The following is a 25,337-nucleotide window of genomic DNA, read 5'->3' as shown; positions in this document are numbered from 1 at the left end:
GCAACGATAAAATGAGGGATCCCAGCTTTAGAAATAAAAGAAGAAGTCTCTTCATCCACGTTTGATTGGCGCTTCCAGCGACGCCCTCAGATTGCGTGCGTGGTCACGTCGTGCGTGACGTTCATGCATAAGCGTGGAGTGTTTGGTAACAGTTGCCCACAACAGTCTGACAGCTTCGGACCATGTCTCTCCTGCCAGCCGTCCGGGGTCTGCTGAGATCCCTCAGGTGCGTCCTGACGACCCCCGCCGCCCCGCGGCGCGGCCACGCGGCTCTCGCCGACGCGAGAGCGATTCTGGAGAGCGAACTGGAAGGAATCCGAGTGGCAGGAACCTGGAAAGGAGAACGGATCATCACGTCGAAGCAAGGTCCCAGGATCAACGTGGGCGGCAGTCGTGGCAGTGAGTAGGAGATCAACTTGAGAGCATTAAGCATACATTTATGAATCATTTTCAATCCGCTGCCTCGCATCCACAGTGTTTCCACAGCTTTGGAGTAAGGACTCGTCCATGTTCATACTTTGACTACACTGATCTTATAGCGTGTGTGTGCTGATCAGATAAGTGCTGAACTCGCCCCCTGAGCCGGGCTCCTATCGCCTGATCTGTGCCGTGTTGCTCTTGTTCATTCTTCGTTAAGCCTTGCGGATGACGTGCTGATGTGTGAACGGTCTATTGGCTCTGTCCTGCTCACTCATGTGTTGATACTATGTCGACCCCACAATCTCCACAAAGTATCTCCTTTTAATGTCAGTTTTATGTGATTGTACGTCTGTTTCTGTCTCCGTTACTCTCTCTTCTCCTTCCTCACCCCAGCAATCTTGAATTTCTGTGCCAACAACTACCTGGGTCTGTCCAGCCACCCAGAGGTGGTTCAGGCGGGGGTGGATGCTCTGAACACCTACGGGGCCGGTCTGAGCTCCGTCAGGTTCATCTGTGGCACCCAGGTACAAGGTTATACTCACTCACTCACTCACTCACTCACTCACTCACTCACTCACTCACCCTCTCACCCTCAGCCATCCCATGGGGCAGCAGGTGCCCTCACCATGACTCTCTGAACTCCTCAGGATCTCCACAAGGAGCTGGAGAGAAGGCTGGCTGAGTTCCACGAGAGGGAGGACTGCATCCTGTACGCCAGCTGCTTTGACGCCAATGCCGGCCTGTTTGAGGTCAGGGGTCAACGCCGGCCTGTTTGAGGTCAGGGGTCAGGGGTCAACACCGGCCTGTTTGAGGTCAGGGGTCAACGCCGGCCTGTTTGGGGTCAGGGGTCAACACCGGCCTGTTTGGGGTCAGGGGTCAACTCGGGACTGTTTGAGGTCAGGGGTCAACGCCGGCCTGTTTGGGGTCAGGGGTCAAGGTGGGGCTGTTTGAGGTCAGGGGTCAACGCCGGCCTGTTTGAGGTCAGGGGTCAACGCGGGCTGTTTGAGGTCAGGGTCAACGCAGGCCTGTTTGAGGTCAGGGGTCAACGCCGGCCTGTTTGAGGTCAGGGGTCAACGCCGGCCTGTTTGAGGTCAGGGGTCAACGCGGGGCTGTTTGAGGTCAGGGGTCAACGCCGGCCTGTTTGAGGTCAGGGGTCAACGCGGGGCTGTTTGAGGTCAGGGGTCAACGCGGGGCTGTTTGAGGTCAGGGGTCAACGCGGGGCTGTTTGAGGTCAGGGGGGGGTTGGGGTCCTCTGTTTACCGGGGGGAGTTACCAGCCCAGCCTTGACCCCCCCTCCAGGTGCTGCTGGGGCCGGAGGACGCCGTGCTGTCTGACGAGCTGAACCACGCCTCCATCATCGACGGGATCCGGCTCTGCCGCGCCAAGAGGCTGCGCTACAAACACATGAGCCTGGAGGACCTGGAGGCCCGCCTGCAGGAGGCCCAGGTAGGGTCAGGGTTAGGCCCCCAGGTAGGGTCAGGGTTAGGCCCCCAGGTAGGGTTAGGGTTAGGCCCCCGGTAGGAGGCCCCCGGTAGGAGGCCCCCGGTAGGAGACCCCAGGTAGGAGGCCCCCGGTAGGAGACCCCCGGTAGGAGGCCCAAGGTAGGAGGCCCCAGGTAGGAGGCCCCCGGTAGGAGGCCCCCGGTAGGAGGCCCCAGGTAGGAGGCCCCCGGTAGGAGGCCCCCGGTAGGAGGCCCCCGGTAGGAGACCCCCGGTAGGAGGCCCAAGGTAGGAGGCCCCAGGTAGGAGGCCCCCGGTAGGAGGCCCCCGGTAGGAGGCCCCCGGTAGGAGGCCCCCGGTAGGAGACCCCAGGTAGGAGGCCCCCGGTAGGAGACCCCCGGTAGGAGGCCCAAGGTAGGAGGCCCCAGGTAGGAGGCCCCCGGTAGGAGGCCCCCGGTAGGAGGCCCCAGGTAGGAGGCCCCCGGTAGGAGGCCCCCGGTAGGAGACCCCAGGTAGGAGGCCCCCGGTAGGAGACCCCAGGTAGGAGGCCCCAGGTAGGAGGCCCCCGGTAGGAGACCCCAGGTAGGAGACCCCAGGTAGGAGGCCCCCGGTAGGAGACCCCAGGTAGGAGCAAGCAGCTCCAATGATGAGGGCTGCTTGGAGTACCAGGGTTGGCGAGGAGTTAGACTGTTCTTGTAAATCCTTTTTTAAGAAATGGATCATGCTTCTTCTTGGAAGATTTTGTAATTTTCCTATTCCCACCTTCATAAGATGTGTCACTGCAAGTCCTGCAACCTTCTCCCCCAGACCCAGGGGGCGGGGTCCTTCTGAGGTCACAGCTGTATTGCCGTCCACTATTCACTAAATGAAAAGTGGGTTAGGGTTAGAGTTAGCCTTAACCCTAACCCTCCATGATCATGAAGTCCAGCTTTTATATTCTTTGCTCCGCTTCTTAACTGCTTTTGTGCCCCGCTTTTTCACCCCCCCCAGTCGTCCCGCATGCGTCTGGTTGTGACCGACGGGGTGTTCTCCATGGACGGGGACGTGGCCCCTCTGGAGGGGATCTGCGCGCTGGCCGAGCGCTATGCAGCGCTGGTCTTCATCGACGAGTGCCACGCCACCGGCTTCCTGGGCGCCCGAGGCAGGTGGGCTCAGACCGCAGACCCTTAGGGTCCTCTTAGGGCAGGCCTGTCAAACTCAAATACCCAGTGGGCCGAAATAATAAACTGGGTCCAAGCCGTGGGCCGCACATATCAATATTTATTATGAACTTAAGTTTTACCTATATTGAATCTGAAAGTGGCCTAAAGCTTAGGCTTATTAGCTATTGCAATAAGATCTATTCATTTGTAGGCCTAAACATGAACTCAGCCTTAGTTTTACACATACATATATAATCTGAAACAAGGAGTCTAACTCAGATCAAATTTCAAAATATAATAAAGAAGACACTAATTCTCATGCCTCTCTCATTGAAAATCCAAACAATAAGATTTATTTATTTGTAGGCCTAAACATGAACTCAGCCTTAGTTTCACACATATAAATAGATATGTAATCTGAAACAAGGAGGCTAACTCAGATCAAATTTCAAAATAAAATAAAAAAGACACTAATTTCACATGCCTCAATTAATATCCAAACATATACAAAAGTGCAAAAATGAAACCTATGCTACATTAAAGCTCAGTTTACTGCACTGTGATTTGCCCTGGTGCCTGAACCAGATACTTGACATCTCTTCTTCGACGCAAGTTCCTCAATGTTTGGGGTCAGGCTCTGAGCTGAGGAAATCCTCAGGACTGAGTGAAGGTGTTCATCAGTGAGACAACTCCTGTGTGATGTTTTGTTCAACTTCATTACAGAGAAAAGTTGTTCACATAGGTATGTGCTACCAAACATAGAGAGCATTTGAGCAACTTGAGCACGCAGCTGGGGCATTGCGTCAGGGATGAAACGTGGAAAATGTGCAGCACCAACAGAGTCATACTTCGACTTGAGTGTGTCGCTACATTGGAGTTCGATCAGCTCCATTTGGAGGTTAGTTGGTGTGCTTTCCACGTCTACGGCAAACGGATTACTGAGCAGTTCAAACCTACTCTTTTGGGCTTCAAAGTCGGCAAATCGGCGTGTGAAGTCGGCGCTAAGTATGCCGAGCTTTTCAGCAAATTGTGCACTTTGGAACACAGAGACCTGCTCTTTCATAGTTTGGCAGCACGGGAAATGGCCCAGGTTTTCTCGCAGGATTTGCATCTCCCACAGGCGCAGTTTGGTTTTAAATGCCTTCACCGCAGCGTGCATGTCAGTGATCACATGATCCTGCCCTTGAAGCTGCAGGTTGAGCGCATTGAGATGGCTTGTAATGTCACACAGAAACGCCCATTCACACCAAAACCCTTTGTCCCGGAGCTCTGTTGTGTCTTTCCCTTTGCTTTCCATGAACTGACATATTTCCTCACGCAACTCGAAACATCTGTTCAGCACCCTCCCCCAGCTTAGCCACCGCACCTCTGTGTGATAGACCACATCACCATATTCCGAACCAATCTCCACCAGAAAGGACTTGAAGTGACGGTGATTTAAACCTTTGGCTCTAATGAAATTAACTGCTTGTGTTACAGTTCTCATTACGTGATCCATTTTCAAAGCTTTGCCACACAACGATCCCTGGTGTATGATGCAGTGATACACTGTCAGCTCACCTGCGCCGTTCACCTCCAGCATCTTCTCCCGAATCCTGCCCACCAATCCATTCTTTTGACCGCACATCGCAGGCGCCCCATCTGTTGTTAGTCCCACAAGTTTATCCCAAGGCAGACCCATTTCATTCACACATTTGCACACCTCATCAAAGAGATCCTTCCCGGTAGTTGTGCCATGCATTGATTTCAGTCCTAAAAGTTCCTCTGTAACGCGCAGGCTCGAGTCAACTCCGCGGATGAAGATTGACAGCTGGGCCGTATCTGATGTGTCAGTGCTCTCATCCACAGCGAGGGAGTATGCGATAAATTGTTTTCCCTTTTCCGTCAGCTGTTGTTGTAAATTGGTGGAGAGCTCACATACACGATCAGCAACGGTGTTTCTGCTCAGACTGACGTTTAAAAAGGCTTGTCTTTTATCTGGGCACAAGACATCGCAAACTTTTAACAAGCAGTTTTTTAGAAATTCTCCCTCGGTAAAGGGCCGGGCGGATTTAGCAATCTCCTCCACCACAATGAAACTGGCCTTTACAGCAGCATCACTTTGTATTTTGGCTTTAACAAACATAGTCTGCTGTGACATCAAACTTCGTTTCAACTCCAGTACCTTCTGTAGCTTCTGTTGAATGTTCATATCCTTGTACTTGTCTTGATGTCTCGTTTCATAGTGCCGTCTTAAATTGTATTCTTTCGTGACAGCCACATCTGCTCCGCACACAAGACAGATGGGTTTGCCCTTCATATCGGTGAACATGTATTCAGCCTCCCACCTCTCTTGAAAAACCCTGTTCTCAATGTCCACCTTCTGTTTAGCCATTTTTTTTTCGGGGAAAGCGACAGGTAGCTAACAAAAAGTTAGCTAAAAAACCTAGGCTACTTCAGGTGATAAACAGTATGCGGCTGCTGCAGTAAACATTCTAGACTAGAGCGCTGCAGGTAGTGGGGGCTGGGCTCGCGCTTGCGGGCCTCGATTGACGTATACCAGCGCAGCGGCAGTGCATTGTGGGACTTGTAGTTTTAACGCTGAAATGCGATAAACCGGCGGGCCAGTTCTGATAGACATTAGATATTATCTGGCGGGCCAAATTAAATTACACCGCGGGCCGGATTAGGCCCGCGGGCCTTGAGTTTGACATCTGTGTCTTAGGGTCTCCTTAGGGTCCTCTCCGTCCCCTAGGGTCTTCTGAGGAGACAGGAGGTAGGAGACAGGAGGAAGGAGACAGGGACCTATCCTTAGGGTCCTCTGATGGGGTCCTCTGAGGAGGTAGGAGACAGGGACCTATCCTTAGAGTCCTCTGATTGGGTCCTCTGAGGAGACAGGAGGTAGGAGAGGTCATTCATTCATCTTTTTTTTTTTTCTCTCTCTCTCTCCCAAAGTCCACACTGCAAAGTCTCTTGACCCTGAGTTTTTCCCCCAAAACAGCCCCACAGTCCCCAGTGTCAGTATCAGCTACCTCTGGAGTCACCTGGTCAGAACTCTCACAGACAGGCCTAGACTGCAGGGGGCGTCTGTTCCTCCTGTAGCGCTCACTAGGGTTGGATTTAGTGATTCGTTTCCGCGATTCAGTTCGCGTCATTCAGTTCGCCAAGAGGAGTCGTTCGCGAATCGTTCGTTCGTTCGAGTTTCCGGTAGCGGTGAATCGAATCATGCAAGGTTCTCTGAGTCAGTCAGACTCAGCCCCTCCCTCGTTCGTTCGTTCAGTCGAGTTTCCGGTAGCGGTGAATCGAAACATGGAATGAACGGCTCAGACTCAGCGCCTCCCTCGTTCTCATTCTCATACGTCAACATTGCGACTTTAACCAAACGCAGCGGGATGGGGGGTGTAGTTGATTATTGGATGTTTAACATATCAGCAAAAGAATAGACTTGATTTAGCAATGATGGTGGGTGTCCCGGGTATTTTAGGCTCTCATAAACAGAACCCTGTGCAGCCCAAGACTAAATCTAGCTGCCAAAATTAACACTGCCTTCAAAACGAGAGCTGGTTAATTGTGAAAAATGCATTAAACTGTCATCAGACAACGCAGTTATATGCTATTGTAATGACCTCGCCAGTGACATAACGATGTCCAGTCATGAGTACTTGAAAGAACTTTAATGTAACAAACCAGGTCACTGAAAACCCGTAACCAACGGCAAAAAGCCACACTAACAACAACCGGTTACCCGGGCAACCCCCCAACCCAGTCCCTTCAACCTGCAAGCCCCCACCCTCCTGTTCTCCCAAGGCCCTCCCCCAGCTGACCTGATGATTCGCCCCCCACATTGATTGACAAGAAGAACAATCCAATGCATGCACAGAGAACAACTGGCATAACGGACAACGAAATACAATGCAACACATAACACACAAACTCTTTAAATGTCCCAAGGTCGCTACACTATAGACTCTAGAGTTTCTGGTATAAAGGCTGGGACGAAGTTCAAATGATAAATGTGTACACTTTATGTTGAAAGTATACTGTCAGTATTCCCATTTAAACGAATTGCGCAGTGACTAGTCTTCACAACGAGAGCTGGTAGGTTGTGAAAAATGTGGTATAAAGGCTGGGACGAATTTCGAATTATAAATATGTACAATGCATCCTTTAAATATGTCCATGCAACAGATGGCCAATGTGAATAATAGATAGCTGGCTCACTAAGCCCATTTGTTTTTTCCCCATTAAACCGGTTGATTTCAAAAATTCAACGAGAGCGTCCTAGACTCAGTCCTAGAACAGCATACGATTGGCTCTCGTGAGTCGTGACATCTCTCAGTCGGTCCCTCCTCACCACTCACACAGTGAGTGAACGAACTGTCAGCGAGTCAGCGACTAGTGGGTCTGGGAGGAGTCGAGTCTGAGAACGAACGAGACGAACGAGACAAATGAGAGAGAGGAACCAATTCGGTTCGTTCATCTTAAAGATTCGTTCATTCGAACTGATTCGTTCGCGAACGAGTCAACACTAGCGCTCACCTTGTGCTGTCTCCACGATATAGGACCTTGGAGTGGAGCTAGAGCTATACAACAGCAGGCGTTGTCCACTGTTCCTGTCCATCCAGTTCCATTAGTGTGGAGGCCCCCGGGCTCAGGAGGGTAGGATCTTGACTCTTAGCTAGCTTACTCTTAACTTGACTTGTAGAAATAGGCCTGCCGCTGCTTGGCTGCAGCGTCAGCCTGCCTGATCCCATCCTCGTTGGGCCAGTTAGGTCTCAGATTGTCCTGCAAGATGGGCAAGCTGGTCCTAATTTTCCTGCCCATAAAGAGTTCTGCTGGACTGATTCCTGTCGAAGAGGTGGGTGTGGCTCTGTATGTCATTAGGGCCAGGAGGGGGTCTTTCTGTCTCAATATAGATTTAGCTATCTGAACTGCCCTCTCTGCCTGCCTGTTACTCTGGGGGTAGTGAGGGCTGGATGTGATATGTACAAAATCATAGTCCTCACTAAACTCATCCCTCATCTCTGCTGAAGCTAGCTGGGGCCCATTATCACTCACTATCACCTCGGGGATACCGAAACGTGCAAATGTGGCTTTCAGCTTAGCTACAACCTGGTGGGTAGTAGTTGTAGGCAGATTCAAAATTTCTAGATATCTGGAGTAATAATCTGACACTACTAAGTAGTTGTGCTTCTTGTACTCGCACAGATCTATAGAGTGTTTTGGTTCTCTCTACAGAATGTACACTGCTGTACTGTTCTAGTTATCTCCTCAGCTATTCCAGGCCACCATACTGATTGGTAGGCTCTTTCCCTGCACTTCGCCAAGCCTTGGTGACCATCATGAATTATTTTTAGTGTGACTTCTCTCATTTCAGTTGGAATGACGATGTGTTGGCCTCTAGTGACTAAACCTTCTACCTCTAATAGCTCTCCTCTCACTTTGTAGAAGTCTTTAACTGCCTCCGGCACCTTACTTTCAAAATCGGGCCACCCACTCCTAATGAAACCTATGACTGTCTGGAGCTGCCTATCATTTGCAGTGTGCTGTCTTAGCGCTGCCATTCGGTGTGGTGTGGCTGGGACCTGGTCCATAACAGCCTCAATGTGTGCTGCTACCTCCTCATGACAAACCCCATCCCCCTGACACTGCTCTGGGCCCCTAGACAGTGCATCTGCTACTGCTAATGTCTTACCAGGTGCATGCTCTGCGGTGGCATTGAACCGCATCAGTCTCATCAGCAGCCTCTGGTACCTGTTTGGGACGCAGTCCAGATCCTTGCTGTTCATGAGGGGTACCAGTGGTTTGTGATCGGTCACCAGTCTAAAACTGTCCAGTCCATACAGGTACTTGTCGAAGCGTTCACAGGCCCAAACGCTGGCAAGGCACTCCTTCTCGATCTGCGCGTACCTTTTCTCTGCGTCGCTCAATCGTCTGGAGCAGTAGGCCACGGGTTTCCACCTCTCTCTATGCTGCTAGAGTAGGACGCCCCCCAGCCCGTCGCTGCTGGCATCTGCTGACACGATGGTGGGCTTGTTGGCATCATAGAAGGTAAGTACCGGGGCTGTGGCTAATGCAGTCTTTAGATTTCTGAAAGCTTCACACTGTGCAGGACCCCACGTCCACTCTGTATCTCCCATCAGTAGCTCATACGGTGGACGGGCCACTGTTGATAGCTCTGGGATGAACTTGGCTAAATAATTCACCATGCCTAGGAATCGCTTGAGTTCTGTCACATTTTGTGGTTGTGGAAAGTTCTCTATTCCCATCACCTTACTTGGGTCGACCCTGACCCCTGTCTCATCGATCACGTGACCCAGGAAACGAACCTGTCGCTGTTTGAATTTGCATTTTGCTTCGTTGAGCTTGAGCCCCGCCGCCTTGATGACCTTCAACCCTTCATCTAAGCGTCGGTCGCGCAGCTCCTCGGTCTCAGCATGGACCAAGATGTCGTCCATGAAGATCTCTGTTCCTTCCAGGCCGGCCAAAGTCTCCGCCATTTTCCTCTGAAAGATTTTGGGCCCTGATGTTATTCCGAATGGGAGACGGTCGAAGGCATATCTCCCAAACAGAGTGATTAACGTAGAGAGCATCCTGCTCTCTTCATGCAGAGGAATTTGATAAAATCCACTTGCTGCATCCAATGACGTGAACACTTTTGAACCAGCGAGCCTGGGCATTCTCTCCTCCACTGTAGGTAGGACGTACTTCTCCCGCCTCACTGCTTTGTTCAATTTCCTGAGGTCTGCGCATAGCTGGACCTCTCTCTTGTTCGGCTTAAGCACCGGTACCATGGCGGCGCACCATTCGGTCGGCTGCGTCACCTTTTCAATAATGTCCTCATCCTCCATGCGCTGTAGTTCCCGCTTCACCAGCAGTACCAGTGGCAAGGGTATTCGTCTGGCTGTTGGCACTGCATACGGCTGGGCATCATCATGCAGGGCTATTCTGACTGGCTCAGTTTTCAATAGCCCACTCGACCCAAACACACCGCTGACCTCATCCATCCTCTTAACTAGGCCCATTTTCACTGCTTCCTCACAGCGCAATAAGCAGCTTGTTCCCTCCATCACATACACTTTGAAAGAAAACATTTTCTCTCTGCATCTGGTGGTGCCTTGGAACACGCCTGCACATCTGAGGTCACCTCCTGGGCTTACAAAGCGTGTGTCTGGAGGCCCTGACTGTGTTTTAGGACTCATCTTTTTGAATGTCCCTTGATCGATAATGGGAGCGTCAGCTGCTGTGTCGATTTTGAAGGCTACTACCACATTGTTTATGGTTAAGCTCACAGTCCATTTATTTTCTGCATTCTTATGATCAACAGCGCCAAGGAAATATGTTTGTTCAGGCTGTCAACTTGTGACTTCCCTGACTGCTTTAGACTGACATTTACGTTCCCAGTGTCCATTCTTGTGACATTTATAGCACTTACTTTTTAATGCAGGGCAACGTTTTTCATCAGAATGTTGTGGCTTACCACATCTCCCACACTCCTCCTTTGTGTACTCTCCCACACTCCTCCCTGGCTGCTGGTACCTCGTCTCATGTTGTCATGGCTTTTCTTTCCATACTGTCCACTTTTCCATTTCACCACGTTAATGTTGGCAAGCTGAGGTTCCGGTCTGTTGGCTTGAAGACTGACTTGTTTCGTCACCACCTCTGCGTGGCGCCCCCGTTCAATAACCCGCGCAAGAGTCAGGTCTGCTTTGAGCTGGAATTGGCGCGAAAGTTCTTTTTCTGCAATTCCTACTACAAGACGATCCCATATATGTTCATCTCTCGTAGCTCCGAACTGACAGTGTTCTGCCATTTCATACAATGTCCTAATGTACATGTCCGCCGATTTTCCGGAATGCTGGCAACGTTGGTAGAAGCATACACGTTCATGTATGACATTGCGTCTTGGAATAAAGTACTCGTCAAACTTTTCCATGACCACCTCAAAGTCGTCTTTACTGTCTTCCTCCTCAAACTCAAACGAACCGAATATCTTTTCAGCTTCACTTCCCATCGCATAGATAAGTGCACTCACTTGAATCTCACCATCTTCTTGGTTGAGCTTCGTGGCTAGCCGATATCGGCAAAACCTCTGTTTCAACTCTGGCCATTCAGTTCAGGACTCTCGAACTTAAATTCGCTCGGCGCTCTAAACTTCGCCATAACGTCCGTACCGACACACTGTCTGACTATTCTGACACCATGTAATGTCTGTAGCTAACTACTAACACGCATATATATTTGGACACAACTACACGTGAGTTCTCAGTTTTCGGTTTAATCCAGAACTGCCAAACGGAACAACGCAATGCATTAATGTGTATCCTACTTCATCTACTTGGCACAGACCAATGCCCTAGGCTATGACACTGACCTGCAGTGGTCACTACCTGTCATTACAAACCTCATCCTCAAACAACTTGAGGGCAACAAAAATCATGCCAGACAGTTTGTGGACTTCTCGTCAGCCTTTACCACCATTCAGCCCCTCCTGCTGGTTGAGAAGCTGCTGCATCAGTTCAAATTGGAGGCCAACCTTGTGGATATTAGACTTCCTCACTAATAGATCCCAGCGAGTTAGAGTAAATGGTCACCTTTCTGACATGGCCCCCACATCAACTGGCTCTCCACAGGGGTGTGTTCTCTACATTCTGTACACCAATGACTGTCGCTCTGTGACTGATGACCGACACATTGTGAAGTTTGCTGATGATATGGTTACTGTCAGCTTACTGAACAATGAGGAAACTTCACACGGTCCGATAATCAACCACTTTGCAACATGGTGTCAGGATGCATCTCTTGAACTCAATGCCTCAAAGACTAAGGACATGTGTATTGACTTTAGGCGTAATTTTATTAACAAGGTAAAAACTAGTATAAATGGTCAGGAAATAGAGGTTTTTAAAGAGTACAAATACTTAGGATCCATTATCGATGACAGGTTGTCTTTTGAACAAAATACCAGCTTGCTTTGCAAGAAAGGCCGGCAGCGCCTCTATTGCCTTAGGAAGCTGGCCGAGTTTAATGTGGACAAGACCCTGATGACCCTTTTCTATCGGTCCTTTGTTGAGTCAGTTGTCACCTTCTCCTTAATCTGCTGGTATGGGACTATCACCGTAAAACAAAAAAACTCCCTTTCCAAGTTAATTAAGGTGAGCAGCGGTATCACAGGTTCTGAGCAGAAAGGCCTGGAGGAACTTTATAGAAGCAGATGCTAAAAAGGGTTGGATCTATCCTGCCAAATAGTTCTCACCCCCTACAGGCTGAATTTCAGATGTTTTAAACACTTTAAACTCCCACGACTCAAAACCAACAGATATAAACACTCTTTTGTTCCCGCAGCCACTCTACTTCTAAATTATAAAAAGAACCGTAGATAACTCCCCCCCCAACACACACGTTTGGATATGCTGAGCATCTACCTTTCTATATATATATATATATATATATATATATATATATATATATATATATATATATATATATATATATATATATATATATATATATATATATATATATATATACACACACACACACAGTGGGGCAAAAAAGTATTTAGTCAGCCTCCAATTGTGCAAGTTCTCCCACTTAAAAAGATGAGAGAGGCCTGTAATTTTCATCATAGGTATACCTCAGCTATGAGAGACAAAATGAAAAAAAAAAAATCTAGAAAATCACATTGTCTGATTTTTAAAGAATTTATTTGCAAATTATGGTGGAAAATAAGTATTTGGTCAATAACAAAAGGTCATCTCAATACTTTGTTACATGCCCTTTGTTGGCAATGACAGAGGTCAAACGTTTTCTGTAAGTCTTTACAAGGTTTTCACACACTGCTGCTGGTATTTTGGCCCATTCCTCCATGCAGATCTCCTCTAGAGCAGTGATGTTTTTGGGCCACACGGACTTTCAACTCCCTCCAAAGATTTTCTATGGGGTTGAGATCTGGAGACTGGCTAGGCCACTCCAGGACCTTGAAATGCTTCTTACGAAGCCACTCCTTCGTTGCCCGGGCGGTGTGTTTGGGGTCATTGTCATGCTGAAAGACCCAGCCACGTTTCATCTTCAGTGCCCTTGCTGATGGAAGGAGGTTTTCACTCAAAATCTCACGATACATGGCCCTATTCATTCTTTCCATCATACGGATCAGACGTCCTGGTCCCTTGGCAGAAAAACAACCCCAAAGCATGATGTTTCCACCCCCATGCTTCACTGTAGGTATGGTGTTCTTTGAATGCAACTCAGCATTCTTTCTCCTCCAAACACGACGAGTTGAGTTTTTACCAAAAAGTTCTATTTTGGTTTCATCTGACCATATGACATTCTCCCAATCCTGTTCTGGATCATCCAAATGCTCTCTAGCAAACTTCAAACGGGCCCGGACATGCACTGGCTTTAGCAGGTGGACACGTCTGGCACTGCAGGATTTGAGTCCCTGGCGTCATAGTGTGTTAGTGATGGTAGCCTTTGTTACTTTGGTCCCAGCACTCTGGAGGTCATTCACTAGGTCCCCCCGTGTGGTTCTGGGATTTTTGTTCACCGTTCTTGTGATCATTTTGACCCCACAGGGTGAGATCTTGCGTGGAGCCCCAGATCGAGGGAGATTATCAGTGGTCTTGTATGTATTCCATTTCCTAATAATTGCTCCCACAGTTGATTTCTTCACACCAAGCTGCTTACCTATTGCAGATTCAGACTTCCCAGCCTGGTGCAGGTCTACAATTGTTTTTCTGGTGTCCTTTGACAGCTCTTTGGTCTTGGTCATAGTGGAGTTTGGAGTGTGACTGTTTGAGGTTGTGGACAGGTGTCTTTTATACTGATAAGGAGTTCAAACAGGTTCCATTAATACAGGTAACAAATGGAGGACAGAGGAGCCTCTTAAAGAAGAAGTTACAGGTCTGTGACAGCCAGAAATCTTGCTGGTTTGTAGGTGACCAAATACTTATTTTCCACCATAATTTGCAAATAAATTCTTAAAAAATCAGACAATGTGATTTTCTGGATTTTTTTTTTCATTTTGTCTCTCATAGCTGAGGTTTACCTATGATGAAAATTACAGGCCTCTCTCGTCTTTTTAAGTGGGAGAACTTGCACAATTGGTGGCTGACTAAATACTTTTTTGCCCCACTGTGTGTGTGTATGTATGTATGTATGTATGTATGTATGTATGTATGTATGTATATATATATATATATATATGTATGTATGTATGTATGTATGTATGTATGTATGTATGTATGTATGTATGTGTGTATATGTATATATATGTGTGTATATGTATATATATGTATGTATATGTGTATATATATATATATATATGTATATGTATATATATATATATATATATATATGTATATGTATATGTATATGTATATATATATATATATGTATATGTATATGTATATATATATATGTATATATATATATATATATATATATATAATGTGTGTATTATTATTTGTATATATTTATTGACTACTATTAATTGATTGTATAGTGTTTTTTATTGTGTGTGTGTGTGACTTGGATTTGTATACTATCTACTGCACAACAAAGTGCCCAATTGGGGGACAATAAAGTCCTGTCTCCTGCCTCCTATCTCCTACTCACTAAAGTGTGTTGTACTCTCCAGGGGGACTGACGAGCTGCTGGGCGTGATGGACCGAGTCCACATCGTCAACTCCACCCTGGGGAAAGCCCTGGGAGGGGCCGCAGGTACGTCTCCCCTGCCTCCTGCCTCCTGCCTCTTGCCTCTTGCCTCCTGCCTCCTACCTCCTGCCTCCTCTCCCCTGTCTCCTGTCTCCTGTCTCCTGTCTCCTGTCTCCTGTCTCCTGCCTCCTGCCTCCTGCCTCTTGCCTCCTGCCTCCTACCTCCTGCCCCCTGCCTCCTGCCTCTTGCCTCCTGCCCCCTGCCTCCTGCCTCCTGCCTCCTGCCTCTTGCCTCTTGCCTCCTACCTCCTTCCTCCTATGTCCTGCCCCGTCTCCTGCCTCCTACCTCCTGCCTCTTGCCTCCTACCTCCTTCCTCCTGTGTCCTGCCCCCTGTCTCCTGCCTCTTGCCTCCTGCCTCCTACCTCCTGTCTCCTGTATCCTACCTCCTGCCTCCTACCTCCTGTCTCCTGCCTCCTACCTCCTGCCCCCTACCTCCTTCCTCTTGTGTCCTACCTCCTGTCTCCTGCCTCCTGCCTCCTACTTCCTACCTCCTGTCTCCTGTATCCTACCTCCTGTATCCTACCTCCTGTCTCCTACCTTCTGCATCCTTTCTCCTATCCTTTTCCACTGCCTAACCCTCATCAACAAATTCTGGCTAAAAGCTGCTTCAGCAGATCTTGGGGGGGAAACCACACCCCCTGTTTGAGCTAGGCTCTGCCCACTAGCAACATATTTAAATGGCCTTCCTGCAGACTTCTGGTAGACCCTTAATTTGGAGGCGGGGCTATATGTCTGCTCTCCTGCCCAGGCCCCTCCCCCTCAGCTTAATCCCACTTTGCTGTGCAGCCGGACTGGCTGGCCGACCGGAACTGAAGAGTAACTGAAGAGTAACTAAAGAGTAACTGAAGAGTCCGTATTCCGAACAAATCCTGTGTTCCTGAAACAACCCCCCCCTCCCCCGCCCCCATTTAAATACAGCATACACCAGACCGCCGCCATAATACTGATAAACACAGAGGAAGCCGGCAACATCAACTGATGAAGGTTTCCTGTCCAACATGGACTGGGTTCTCTTCAGTGTGGTGTTTTTACCTCCCAGTTCAGTCAGTGGTCCGTAGCGCCCCCCAGGTATCTGCCCCCCCCAACCCCCTGTGTGTCTCAGCTGTCCCTCTCCCCCCAGGTGGCTACACCGTGGGCCCCAAGCCCCTCATCGACCTGCTGCGCCAGCGCTCCCGGCCCTACCTCTTCTCCAACTCCCTGCCGCCCCCGGTGGTCGGCAGCGCCCTGCGCGCCGTGGAGCTGCTGCTGGCCTCCAGCCACATCTCCCAGAGCATGACCGCCAAAACCATGAGGTGGGTGACTTCCTGTCAGAGGACTTCCTGTAAGGGGGACTTCCTGTCCGGGAACTTCCTGTAAGAGGACTTCATGTAGGGGGACTTCCTGTAGGCGGGACTTCCTGCAGGGGGACTTCCTGCAAGGGAACTCCCTGCAAGGGGGACTTTTGTGTGCTCCTGTGAATACTAAGTCTTTGATTCAAGCAGCTTTATAGTAACTTAATCCACCCTGAACATGCACAAAGGTATGGGGCTTTTTATTCCCCCCCCCCGGGCATAGAGCGTATCTGTAGTTAGGGCTGACCTTATCCTTCTGAAAGCTGACACCACGGTTATCTGAGGACGCTTTTGAACACAGGAATATGAGAATGAACTACAGTCTCTCTAGGCAGGCTATTCTACCCCTAACCCTCCCTAGGCAGGGTATTCTACCCCTAACCCTCTCTAGGCAGTGTATTCTACCCCTATTCTAACTAGAGCCCGACCGATAAAGGATTTCTTTCCGATATTCCGATATATCGGCTGATATATATTTAAAAAATAAATTCCAGAAACGCATAACAAAACATAAACAGATTTCCCTAACATTGGTTATTTGTAGTTATTTATGAGTCCTCACTAAAATAATAAGCTACTGCAATTTACTAATAAACTTTATTTTATTGTTTCATTGTCACAACAGAAAAGTCAAAATCAAAATTTATTAAAGTTCTGATAAATAAAATGTATAAAAATACAAACTTAAAATATGAAACTCAGTCCTCCTCTAAAAAAAAAATAAATAATTTTTTTAGATATTAATAAATCGTCCGATACCGATAGTTTGGAAAATACCTAATATCGTCCGATAATATCGACCCGCCAATATATCGGTCGGGCTCTAATTCTAACCCTAAACCTCTCTAGGCAGGGTATACTACCCCTAACCCTCTCTAGGCAGGGTATTTTACCCCTTTCTTACCCTAACCCTCTCTAGGCAGGGTATTCTACCCCTAACCTCTGGGAGGGTTGAGCCATGTCAGGTAGAGCTCAGCCTCCTCTAGTTTGTATCCTAGAGTCTAAAGCCTGGATGCGTGTGGTTTTCTCCTCTGCCACCCTGGAATAAACCGGTTTCTCATCTGAACAAGTCGTTTAGTCAAGATGATGTCTAGGCTTTTTCTCCACCACACCAACGGAGAGTTGAGTTGTGTTTTATTGGGATAAGGGGATGAAGGTCAGATTAGTTTGTTATTAAGAGCTAGAGCAGAAGAGATTCAAGATTAAGAAACTAAACAACCCAACAGAAACGTCTCTCCCTTGGCGTTGCATTCACACAGCTTTGATTGACAGCCAAATGGATTACCTGAACCAATCAGGGAAGAGATGCCCTGATTGGTCCGAAATGAGCTGGGGTCGGTTTAAAATCCATTTAGTCTCAGTTATCCGACTGTCGGCTGTGGCATTTCTAACAGATACATCTGTTAATAGTAGCTCTTAAATCGTACCTGCAGCACCTTTTTTAATATGAATTTCCGCTCCTCCAGGTTTAGGGACCAGATGACGGAGGCAGGCTTCACCATCGCCGGCTCCGCCCACCCCATCTGCCCCGTCATGCTGGGAGACGCACGGCTCGCCTCGCTGATGGCCGATGACATGCTCAAGCTAGGTGTGTGTCTAATAAGCTAGTATCACAGGGACGAGAAGCAGACCTCCTCAGGGCCCGCGGGCTAGCTCGGGGCCCGCGGGCTTGCTCAGGACCCGCGGGTCTAGCTCAGGCTACGCTGGCTAGCTCAGGCTACGCTGGCTAGCTCAGGCTACGCGGGCTAGCTCAGGCTACACGGGCTAGCTCAGGCTACGCAGGTCTAGCTCAGGCTACGCGGGCTAGCTCAGGCTACGCAGGTCTAGCTCAGGCTAAGTGGGCTAGCTCAGGGTACGCGGGCTAGCTCAGGACCCGCGGGCTAGCTCAGGACCCGCGGGCTATCTCAGCAGTCATTACCCCCCATCCCCTCCCCTCCCTCCAGGTGTGTATGTGGTGGGGTTTTCCTTCCCGGTGGTCCCCAAGGGCCAAGCCAGGATCCGGGTCCAGATCTCGGCGGCCCACTCGGACCAGGACATGGACCGCTGCGTAGAGGCCTTCATCCAGACGGGCAGGAAGCACGGCGTGGTTGCGTAGGACAGGGTCACCGGAGGACACGGAGACGGCTGTGTTCTCCAACAGACTGTTAGACTGTTGCAGACTGTTACACACAATGTTCTGCTGTAAGATCTACACGTGACTTAAAGGGATCCATTGGCATATTATGTATTTTTGGCTGCTTTTGTCCGATGATTAAAGTTGTTTTGCTAACAATTGGCTTCTTGTTTTTCGTACATTGTACGCTTCTTTTCTTTGGATACCTTTTGTACGTTTAAACAAATTTAGTCAATTAAAATACGCACGCCTGCAGCAGAGCCATTGTCTCTGGGAACGACCAATGGAACTGGATTCATCCCAGGGTGTCGGGGTGCCGGGGGAAGGATGAGATCCTGTTCCCAGTTCCCAAAATCCTGTCGGCACCAGCCGGACTGAAGGGGACAGATGCCAAACAAACCGAGTATGAAGGGAAAAGGCTAATGAGGGTGAGGGTTAGGGTTAAAACCCCTCATTAGCCGTTAGGGTTGGCTAACCCTAACGAGCGGCTCCTGCATACGTTCTGATCCATCCTCTGTTTAAGCTTTGATGCAGAATACATCCGTCTACCAGCCTGTCGCCATAGTGGGGTCACGTGTTGTCATCAGACCCATTAGTTAGGGTCTCGTGTTGTCATCAGACCCATTAGTTAGGGTCTCGTGTTATCATCAGACCCATTAGTTAGGGTCTCGTGTTGTCATCAGACCCATTAGTTAGGGTTAGGGTCTCGTGTTGTCATCAGACCCATTAGTTAGGGTCTCGTGTTGTCATCAGACCCATTAGTTAGGGTCTCGTGTTGTCATCAGACCCAGTAGTTAGGGTTAGGGTCTCGTGTTGTCATCAGACCGATTAGTTAGGGTTAGGGTCTCATGTTGTCATCAGACCCAGTAGTTAGGGTTAGGGTCTCGTGTTGTCATCAGACCCAGTAGTTAGGGTTAGGGTCTTGTGTTGTCATTAGACCCAGTAGTTAGGGTTAGGGTCTCGTGTTGTCATCAGACACATTAGTTAGGGTCTCGTGTTGTCATTAGACCCATTAGTTAGGGTCTCGTGTTGTCATCAGACCCAGTAGTTAGGGTTAGGGTCTCGTGTTGTCATCAGACCCATTAGTTAGGGTTAGGGTCTCGTGTTGTCATCAGACCCATTAGTTAGGGTTAGGGCCTCGTGTTGTCATCAGACCCAGCAGTAAGGGTTAGGGCCTCGTGTTGTCATCAGACCCAGTAGTTAGGGTTAGGGTCTCGTGTTGTCATCAGACCCAGTAGTTCTGGGTGTTCTGAGAGCCCTGTCTGGACCAGGTGGAAGGCCTCCCTATTATGACCAGGGTTAGGGTTATGTGTGAGTGTATTCAGGCCAGGTGATTTAACATCAAAAGTAATGGTCATCAACAGGAAAGCTGTCTTTATTTTTGTAATAAGGTGTTAATTCTTAAAGACGTCTCTATGGTGATAATCAATGCATTACACCCGATGTTTAGACGCCACCAGCAGGGGGCGCTGACTCCCTCATAACTCCCGAGAGGCACAGCGGTGCCGCAGCTGTGTTCAGTTATTAATTAGTACGTTTTTTTTAAGTGATTGGCTCACCTGTTACTGCTCACCGGTGGCTGCTCGCTTAGCTTTGGTTCAGCTCAGTAAAACAAACCGCACGTTGTTCAGGCGTCCGAGGTTTCTTTCACACGGTAGTAAACCTAACATTATTTTAGGAAACATCTATGAACATGTATTCACTTTCTAGTTAGCGTGTATATGACTTACTAAGCTAAATCTGTTCCTTTGTTCACAGGTTAATTATGAATTATTTTCGAAGTAAAACGGAACAAACTTATCTGGAGCTGCTGGAGTATAACGTCTATCCCACTGGCCTTGTAATTAATGAAACGTTTTAAATTTTTATGGGTGTTATTTCACGTTAACTGTTTAAAACAAGAAGCTTTTGGTTGTCACTGGATTGTAAACGTATAGTTTGTGCGGGCTTGTATCAGCCTAATTGTTTATTACTAACGGATAAATTGGCAGGTGTTCTGCTTCTAAGTGGTTGTTCAGAGCCTGTTTGTTGTTGGCTGATTTAATCCAGGCTGCTATGCAGTGGTTGACGTTTTGAAGTTGTAGCCTATATAGGTCTTATTTTTCCTAGTTCTGATTGTACAGGTAGCCTAATCAAGAGGACAATTTTAATAAACCGTTGCATTGGTGGACAATCTTTCTGTATTCATCCCAAGGGCCCACTGACTTTCACCGTACACAAATAATTGTCTAGTAAATGTGTATTGGAACGTAAAGCAGCATTCTCCCTGTTTAGTGACTCATTTGAATTTAAACTATCTGTGTGGTACACACCTTTTACAGCTCAACTATGGAGGAAAAACTGCGGTTCTGTGAGTTACACAACTGAACTATGAACAAGAAACTGCGAGCTGTAAGTCACTCTTTTTATTAACGAGCGTTAACGTAGATCTGATTCCTTTGGATTAACATGTTTCAATACCAAGTTTGTGTTGGTGGATTGATATGTAAAAGTGTAGTTTGAATCAGGATTATTGTGTTAAGGTAGAGTACCTTCAAGTAAACAATGGGTGTCAAGTGAGTAAGACGAATTTGCTTCGTGGCCAAAATGTACTTCAGGGTTATTTCTAGATTCCTTGTATCCACTTCACCGCTACTTCTCTGAACTCTGCATTTGTCACAATATTTGTCTGAGTGGGCAGAGAATGCATGCTTGGATACGGTGCTGTCCCAAGGCTGCTGTTCTCCTCACGAGAAGCTAAGTGCTTAAGTGTCATATCAGGTGCATGAACTGAAATGTCCAACAAGACTGGGACAGGGAGCCCACTGAGGACCTCTGAGGGCAAGAGGGGGCTTCATCTCTTGGCAACTGATACACAGCCTAGGTCTTGCACCAGAGAACCATGGAGGACATCTCAACATTCCTCTCCTACACATCTGGAGGCCTTGGTGACAGTTTCTTGAAGTTTCCAGCAGGAAGTGAGCACAACTTCAGTTCGGAAAATGAACTGGTCCAGGTCTTGAAGATGGTTTGTGATGTGAGGAGTCATCTTCCATGGTGAACTGGCCTCGTCCTTTGCAGATCAGCCAGAGAAATGCTTGCACCAAACACCGTCCACGGAATGTGTCAGTCTGAGCCAGCAGGAGTTTATCAATTTTGCTGCTCAAATGGGATGATGGAGAATCCTGCTCTTCAAGAACTCCACCACTTGGTTGTCCTTCTGAACGGAACACCTTCGGCTTACCCAAGTCCTGTCCCTGACGTCAGGCTTATCAAAGCTACAGCTTGCATCTGAAGGCTCCTCATCAGGAAACGACTCGAAGGCAGGAAGGGACTTCAGTGACGTTGAATCGGGTCAACTTTGATTACCGGCTGAAGACGCCTGCACCTCGACACAACTGAAGAAGGTTGTGCATCATTTGAATCTCTGAGGCAAGGGCATTGCAAAGGTTTAAAAAGAGACCCAAAGGCCCTGAGCTCAGCTTTTTCATCCTGTGTTCAGCTTTCACTTGGCCAGTGTTTGACCTGGTATAGGTTGCTGCATGTGACCAGTGTTTGACCTGGTATCGGGTGCTGCATGTGAGCAGTGTTTGACCTGGTATCGGGTGCTGCATGTGAGCAGTGTTTGACCTGGTATCGGGTGCTGCATGTGACCAGTGTTTGACCTGGTATCGGGTGCTGCATGTGACCAGTGTTTGACCTGGTATCGGGTGCTGCATGTGAGCAGTGTTTGACCTGGTATCGGGTGCTGCATGTGACCAGTGTTTGACCTGGTATCGGGTGCTGCATGTGACCAGTGTTTGACCTGGTATCGGGTGCTGCATGTGACCAGTGTTTGACCTGGTATCGGGTGCTGCATGTGAGCAGTGTTTGACCTGGTATCGGGTGCTGCATGTGACCAGTGTTTGACCTGGTATCGGGTGCTGCATGTGACCAGTGTTTGACCTGGTATCGGGTGCTGCATGTGACCAGTGTTTGACCTGGTATCGGGTGCTGCATGTGACCAGTGTTTGACCTGGTATCGGGTGCTGCATGTGACCAGTGTTTGACCTGGTATCGGGTGCTGCATGTGAGCAGTGTTTGACCTGGTATCGGGTGCTGCATGTGACCAGTGTTTGACCTGGTATCGGGTGCTGCATGTGACCAGTGTTTGACCTGGTATCGGGTGCTGCATGTGACCCGTGTTTGACCTGGTATCGGGTGCTGCATGTGACCAGTGTTTGACCTGGTATCGGGTGCTGCATGTGAACAGGTTTTGTCCTGGTATAGGGTGCTGCATGTGAACAGGTTTTGTCCTGGTATAGGGTGCTACATAGCTCTGTTTGGTTTGGGTCCTAAATGTGACCTGGCCAAGGTGGGGCTGTGCTTTTTTGACGCGACATGGGTGTAATTTACATGAGATGCACGTGAAACTTGCTTGTGAGAGGGTTGATGTGGTTAGTTTCTTCAACTTTTTTTTTTTACCCTAAAAGCGTGACTTGATCGGTATGTCCTGGTTTTGAGGCAGGTCTATTTCTTTTTTTTTTTTTTTGCCGGATGGTTCTGGATTGTTTAAGGACTTACACAATCAAAGGGGATGGGGAGGTCACCATGTATACTGGAGCAATCCAGAAGACCTCATGAGCTGGACCAATCCAACAGCTGGCTTTTATTCCAGCTCAACACACTCCAGGAAGATTGGATTTCAGTAAACCCCTTTGACTTGACCTGGGAGATGGGTCCCCATGAATCAAATTATCTCAACCCGGTTATTTTTAAACTGTTCCTTCAGCTGAGAAAGTAGAGAAACCCTCACTGGTGCTTTCAGATTTATGGAGGGGAACATTGATACGTGTTCCATGGTTCTCTGGGATAAGAATTAGGTTGCAGTTTAGTTGCCAAGAGAGGTACACCAGATCTTTCTCAAGGTGTTTCTCATTGGGATCCCAGTCTTTGTCTTGAAGGACATTCGAGTTCATGTAACTTAGGATACAACGGCCTCGTGAACACTTAATCTCCTGAGGGGGTACGCCTGCAGATTTCAGACAGCACCGTATCCCAGCATGCATCTCTACTCATACCGACCACACACCCATCAGTAAGACACTCGTGATGAGTTCAGGAAAGTGGACAAAATGGATCAGAGGACATTCAGATTAGACATGTCAAGGCTGTGTTTCTGGTAAAGTGTTTCCTTTTAAGCCCACATAGACTTTCCTCACTCCTTTCTCTTATCCAATGTATGTTAAATATCTGGGTGTTTACTGCTTAGGCATTGAAATGTAACTAACAAAAACCAACAGCAACAAAGTACTAGATCAACTCAAGGTAAGTCTGTTGGATGTGTTCACAATGAGAAGCTTGAAGGACTACAGGATCGTCCATTCAGCTCAAGGTGAGGTGCTGGTTATTTTCCTTATTGCTGGTTTGGTTACTACTGCGATGTAAGGATTCCTGCTTAGGATGGTAGTTAGAAGATGGATTGCGTTTGTTCCGTGTATGCTTGTCTTCATGCTGATGACATAAGTGAGGGCAAAATGGTCCCTTGATGTGTTCTGATGGCTGGAGTTTGCATTGATTTGGGAGTTAGCTGGATGGTGATTCACCTGAGGACACTTGGCAGTACCGTCAAGATCAGCCTTTGCAGAACCTCGTGGCATTAACTACATTGCAGGGGAATTTTTCTAACTTTCATTAACTAAAGTACTCGAGTAGCCATCGGCCATAAGCTGACCTAAATACTGTGCCTCTTCAGGGAGACGTTCTCTAAAACCTGACACGCATATTAATTTGCATTGTCCTGCAATTTTGGATACTAGAGCGGTACTTTGAACTAGCGGACGAACCCAAACTGCCTTCTACTTGCGTAAATATTTCGGTTGAAGGCTGCTAAATATTTTCAAGTGGCAACAATTTGGCATTTCTATCCTGGAGAGAGCTGTTTGGTGGCTAGATTTACCACAACCCAGCACCTGAACATGGCTTGAGTATCATTTTACTACTCTACTGTTACTCCTGTTTGTCCTCTTTGGTACATCTTCACCTTATGTCAATTCTAAATATTAGGGCAGTCAGAAGTTTATTCTTAACTAATTTTAACATAGAACTTGGATAGGTTTGCCTATCTAAATATAGAGCTGTACTGTCAAAATGTTGTTTGTCTCACAAGATGTCTGCTACCAGTGACTTAAGAGGCTTGCTAAAGGTAAACGCAGGACGGGAGGCTTTTTTTTTTTTTTTTTATAGGAAAACATTTAAATGACCCCATAACCTCCCGTCTCTGCTCTATTGCGATGGGTGGCTGTGTGTTGGAACCATGAAGTCTTTTTGAATGGATGGAGGTTTCATGTTTGCAGTAGGTGCAGACTCCAGTGCTTGCTGTCTTGATCCTGTCCAATGCCCAAGATGTCAGGGAGGACCAGAGGCTGATGCTGACCTGAGGGTACACTTTTCTTGCCACGACTATAGTAAATACATTGCAATGGGTAAATTACAAATGTCAATTTGTAAACAGTCCTTTCTACAATAAAGTTATCGGCTTCCCTTTACAATGATCCACCACATGCTGAAAGTATGCAGCTTTTGCGTCCCTGGTTTTGTCTTGACAAGGTCCCATAGTAGCACTGTTTGGTGCCAGACGTTGGTTCAAACTCCTGTTGTGTTTGGTACCAGGTGGTGGTGAGCTGACGGAGGAGGCGCGCTGAAGGAGGAGCCTGGAGAAGGTCCCTCCTGACCCTGGTATGGAATAGAGAACTAGTGCTAGCACTAGTGAGTAATCTACTAGTGATCAACCTGTTACTGCTGACGTCACTTGGAGCATATGTAGAGAAGAGTCCCAGGGTAATTTAAGGCGTGGGTCAGCAGGATTATTTACTGAGATTTTCTCCCTTAATAGGAAAGCTACAGTCTGCTATAATCTCTCTCGCAACCTTTAAAAGTTGTACTAACAAATGATGGTAGGTGACTGAGGAGGGAGACCTTTATTCATTTAGCAGGCCTGGTTTGTTTGTTGTGGCTAGATGGAGCTGATGACAACTAGGATCTGATGGGAGGACTGGGATGGACCAGTAACATCTTGGAGGTAAAAACCAACCGTTGGTCAACGTTTAGTAGAATAGAACAAAAGAGGTCTGACTAGTGTTGATAAATTATTGTTCACATTGGTGGGAGGAGCCACGTTGGAGGCGTTGTCTGGACGAGGATGGCCTAATGGTGTGTTGGGTTCCTGTGCACTACTTCA

The 25,337-nt window shown here is 48.0% G+C and overlaps 1 protein-coding gene across 1 annotated transcript; it reads left to right on the top strand.

Annotated features, from left to right (window-relative positions):
- The first annotated feature begins 74 nt into the window (after positions 1-74).
- Positions 75-18,287, top strand: gcat (glycine C-acetyltransferase). Its single transcript, XM_079745922.1, has 9 exons — positions 75-399; positions 814-944; positions 1,068-1,169; positions 1,720-1,866; positions 2,850-3,004; positions 14,619-14,701; positions 15,816-15,987; positions 17,493-17,614; positions 17,970-18,287. The coding sequence occupies exons 1-9, from the start codon at positions 183-185 to the stop codon at positions 18,119-18,121; spliced, it is 1,281 nt and encodes a 426-aa protein (XP_079602048.1). The 5' UTR covers positions 75-182; the 3' UTR covers positions 18,122-18,287.
- Positions 18,288-25,337: the final 7,050 nt, after the last annotated feature.

Source organism: Pollachius pollachius (assembly GCF_949987615.1).
Source record: "Pollachius pollachius genome assembly, chromosome: 11".
Classification (NCBI taxonomy): Eukaryota; Metazoa; Chordata; class Actinopteri; order Gadiformes; family Gadidae; genus Pollachius; species Pollachius pollachius.
Note: the sequence above shows the minus strand (reverse complement) of the source record. Positions and strands in the feature narration are given on the sequence as shown.

Coding starts and splice junctions, on each gene's coding strand:
- gcat (XM_079745922.1), top strand. CDS start 183: ATGTCTCTCCTGCCAGCCGTCCGGGGTCTGCTGAGATCCCTCAGGTGC. Junction 1,170..1,719: donor CCAATGCCGGCCTGTTTGAG/GTCAGGGGTCAA, acceptor CCCCCCCTCCAG/GTGCTGCTGGGGCCGGAGGA. Junction 1,867..2,849: donor CCCGCCTGCAGGAGGCCCAG/GTAGGGTCAGGG, acceptor CACCCCCCCCAG/TCGTCCCGCATGCGTCTGGT.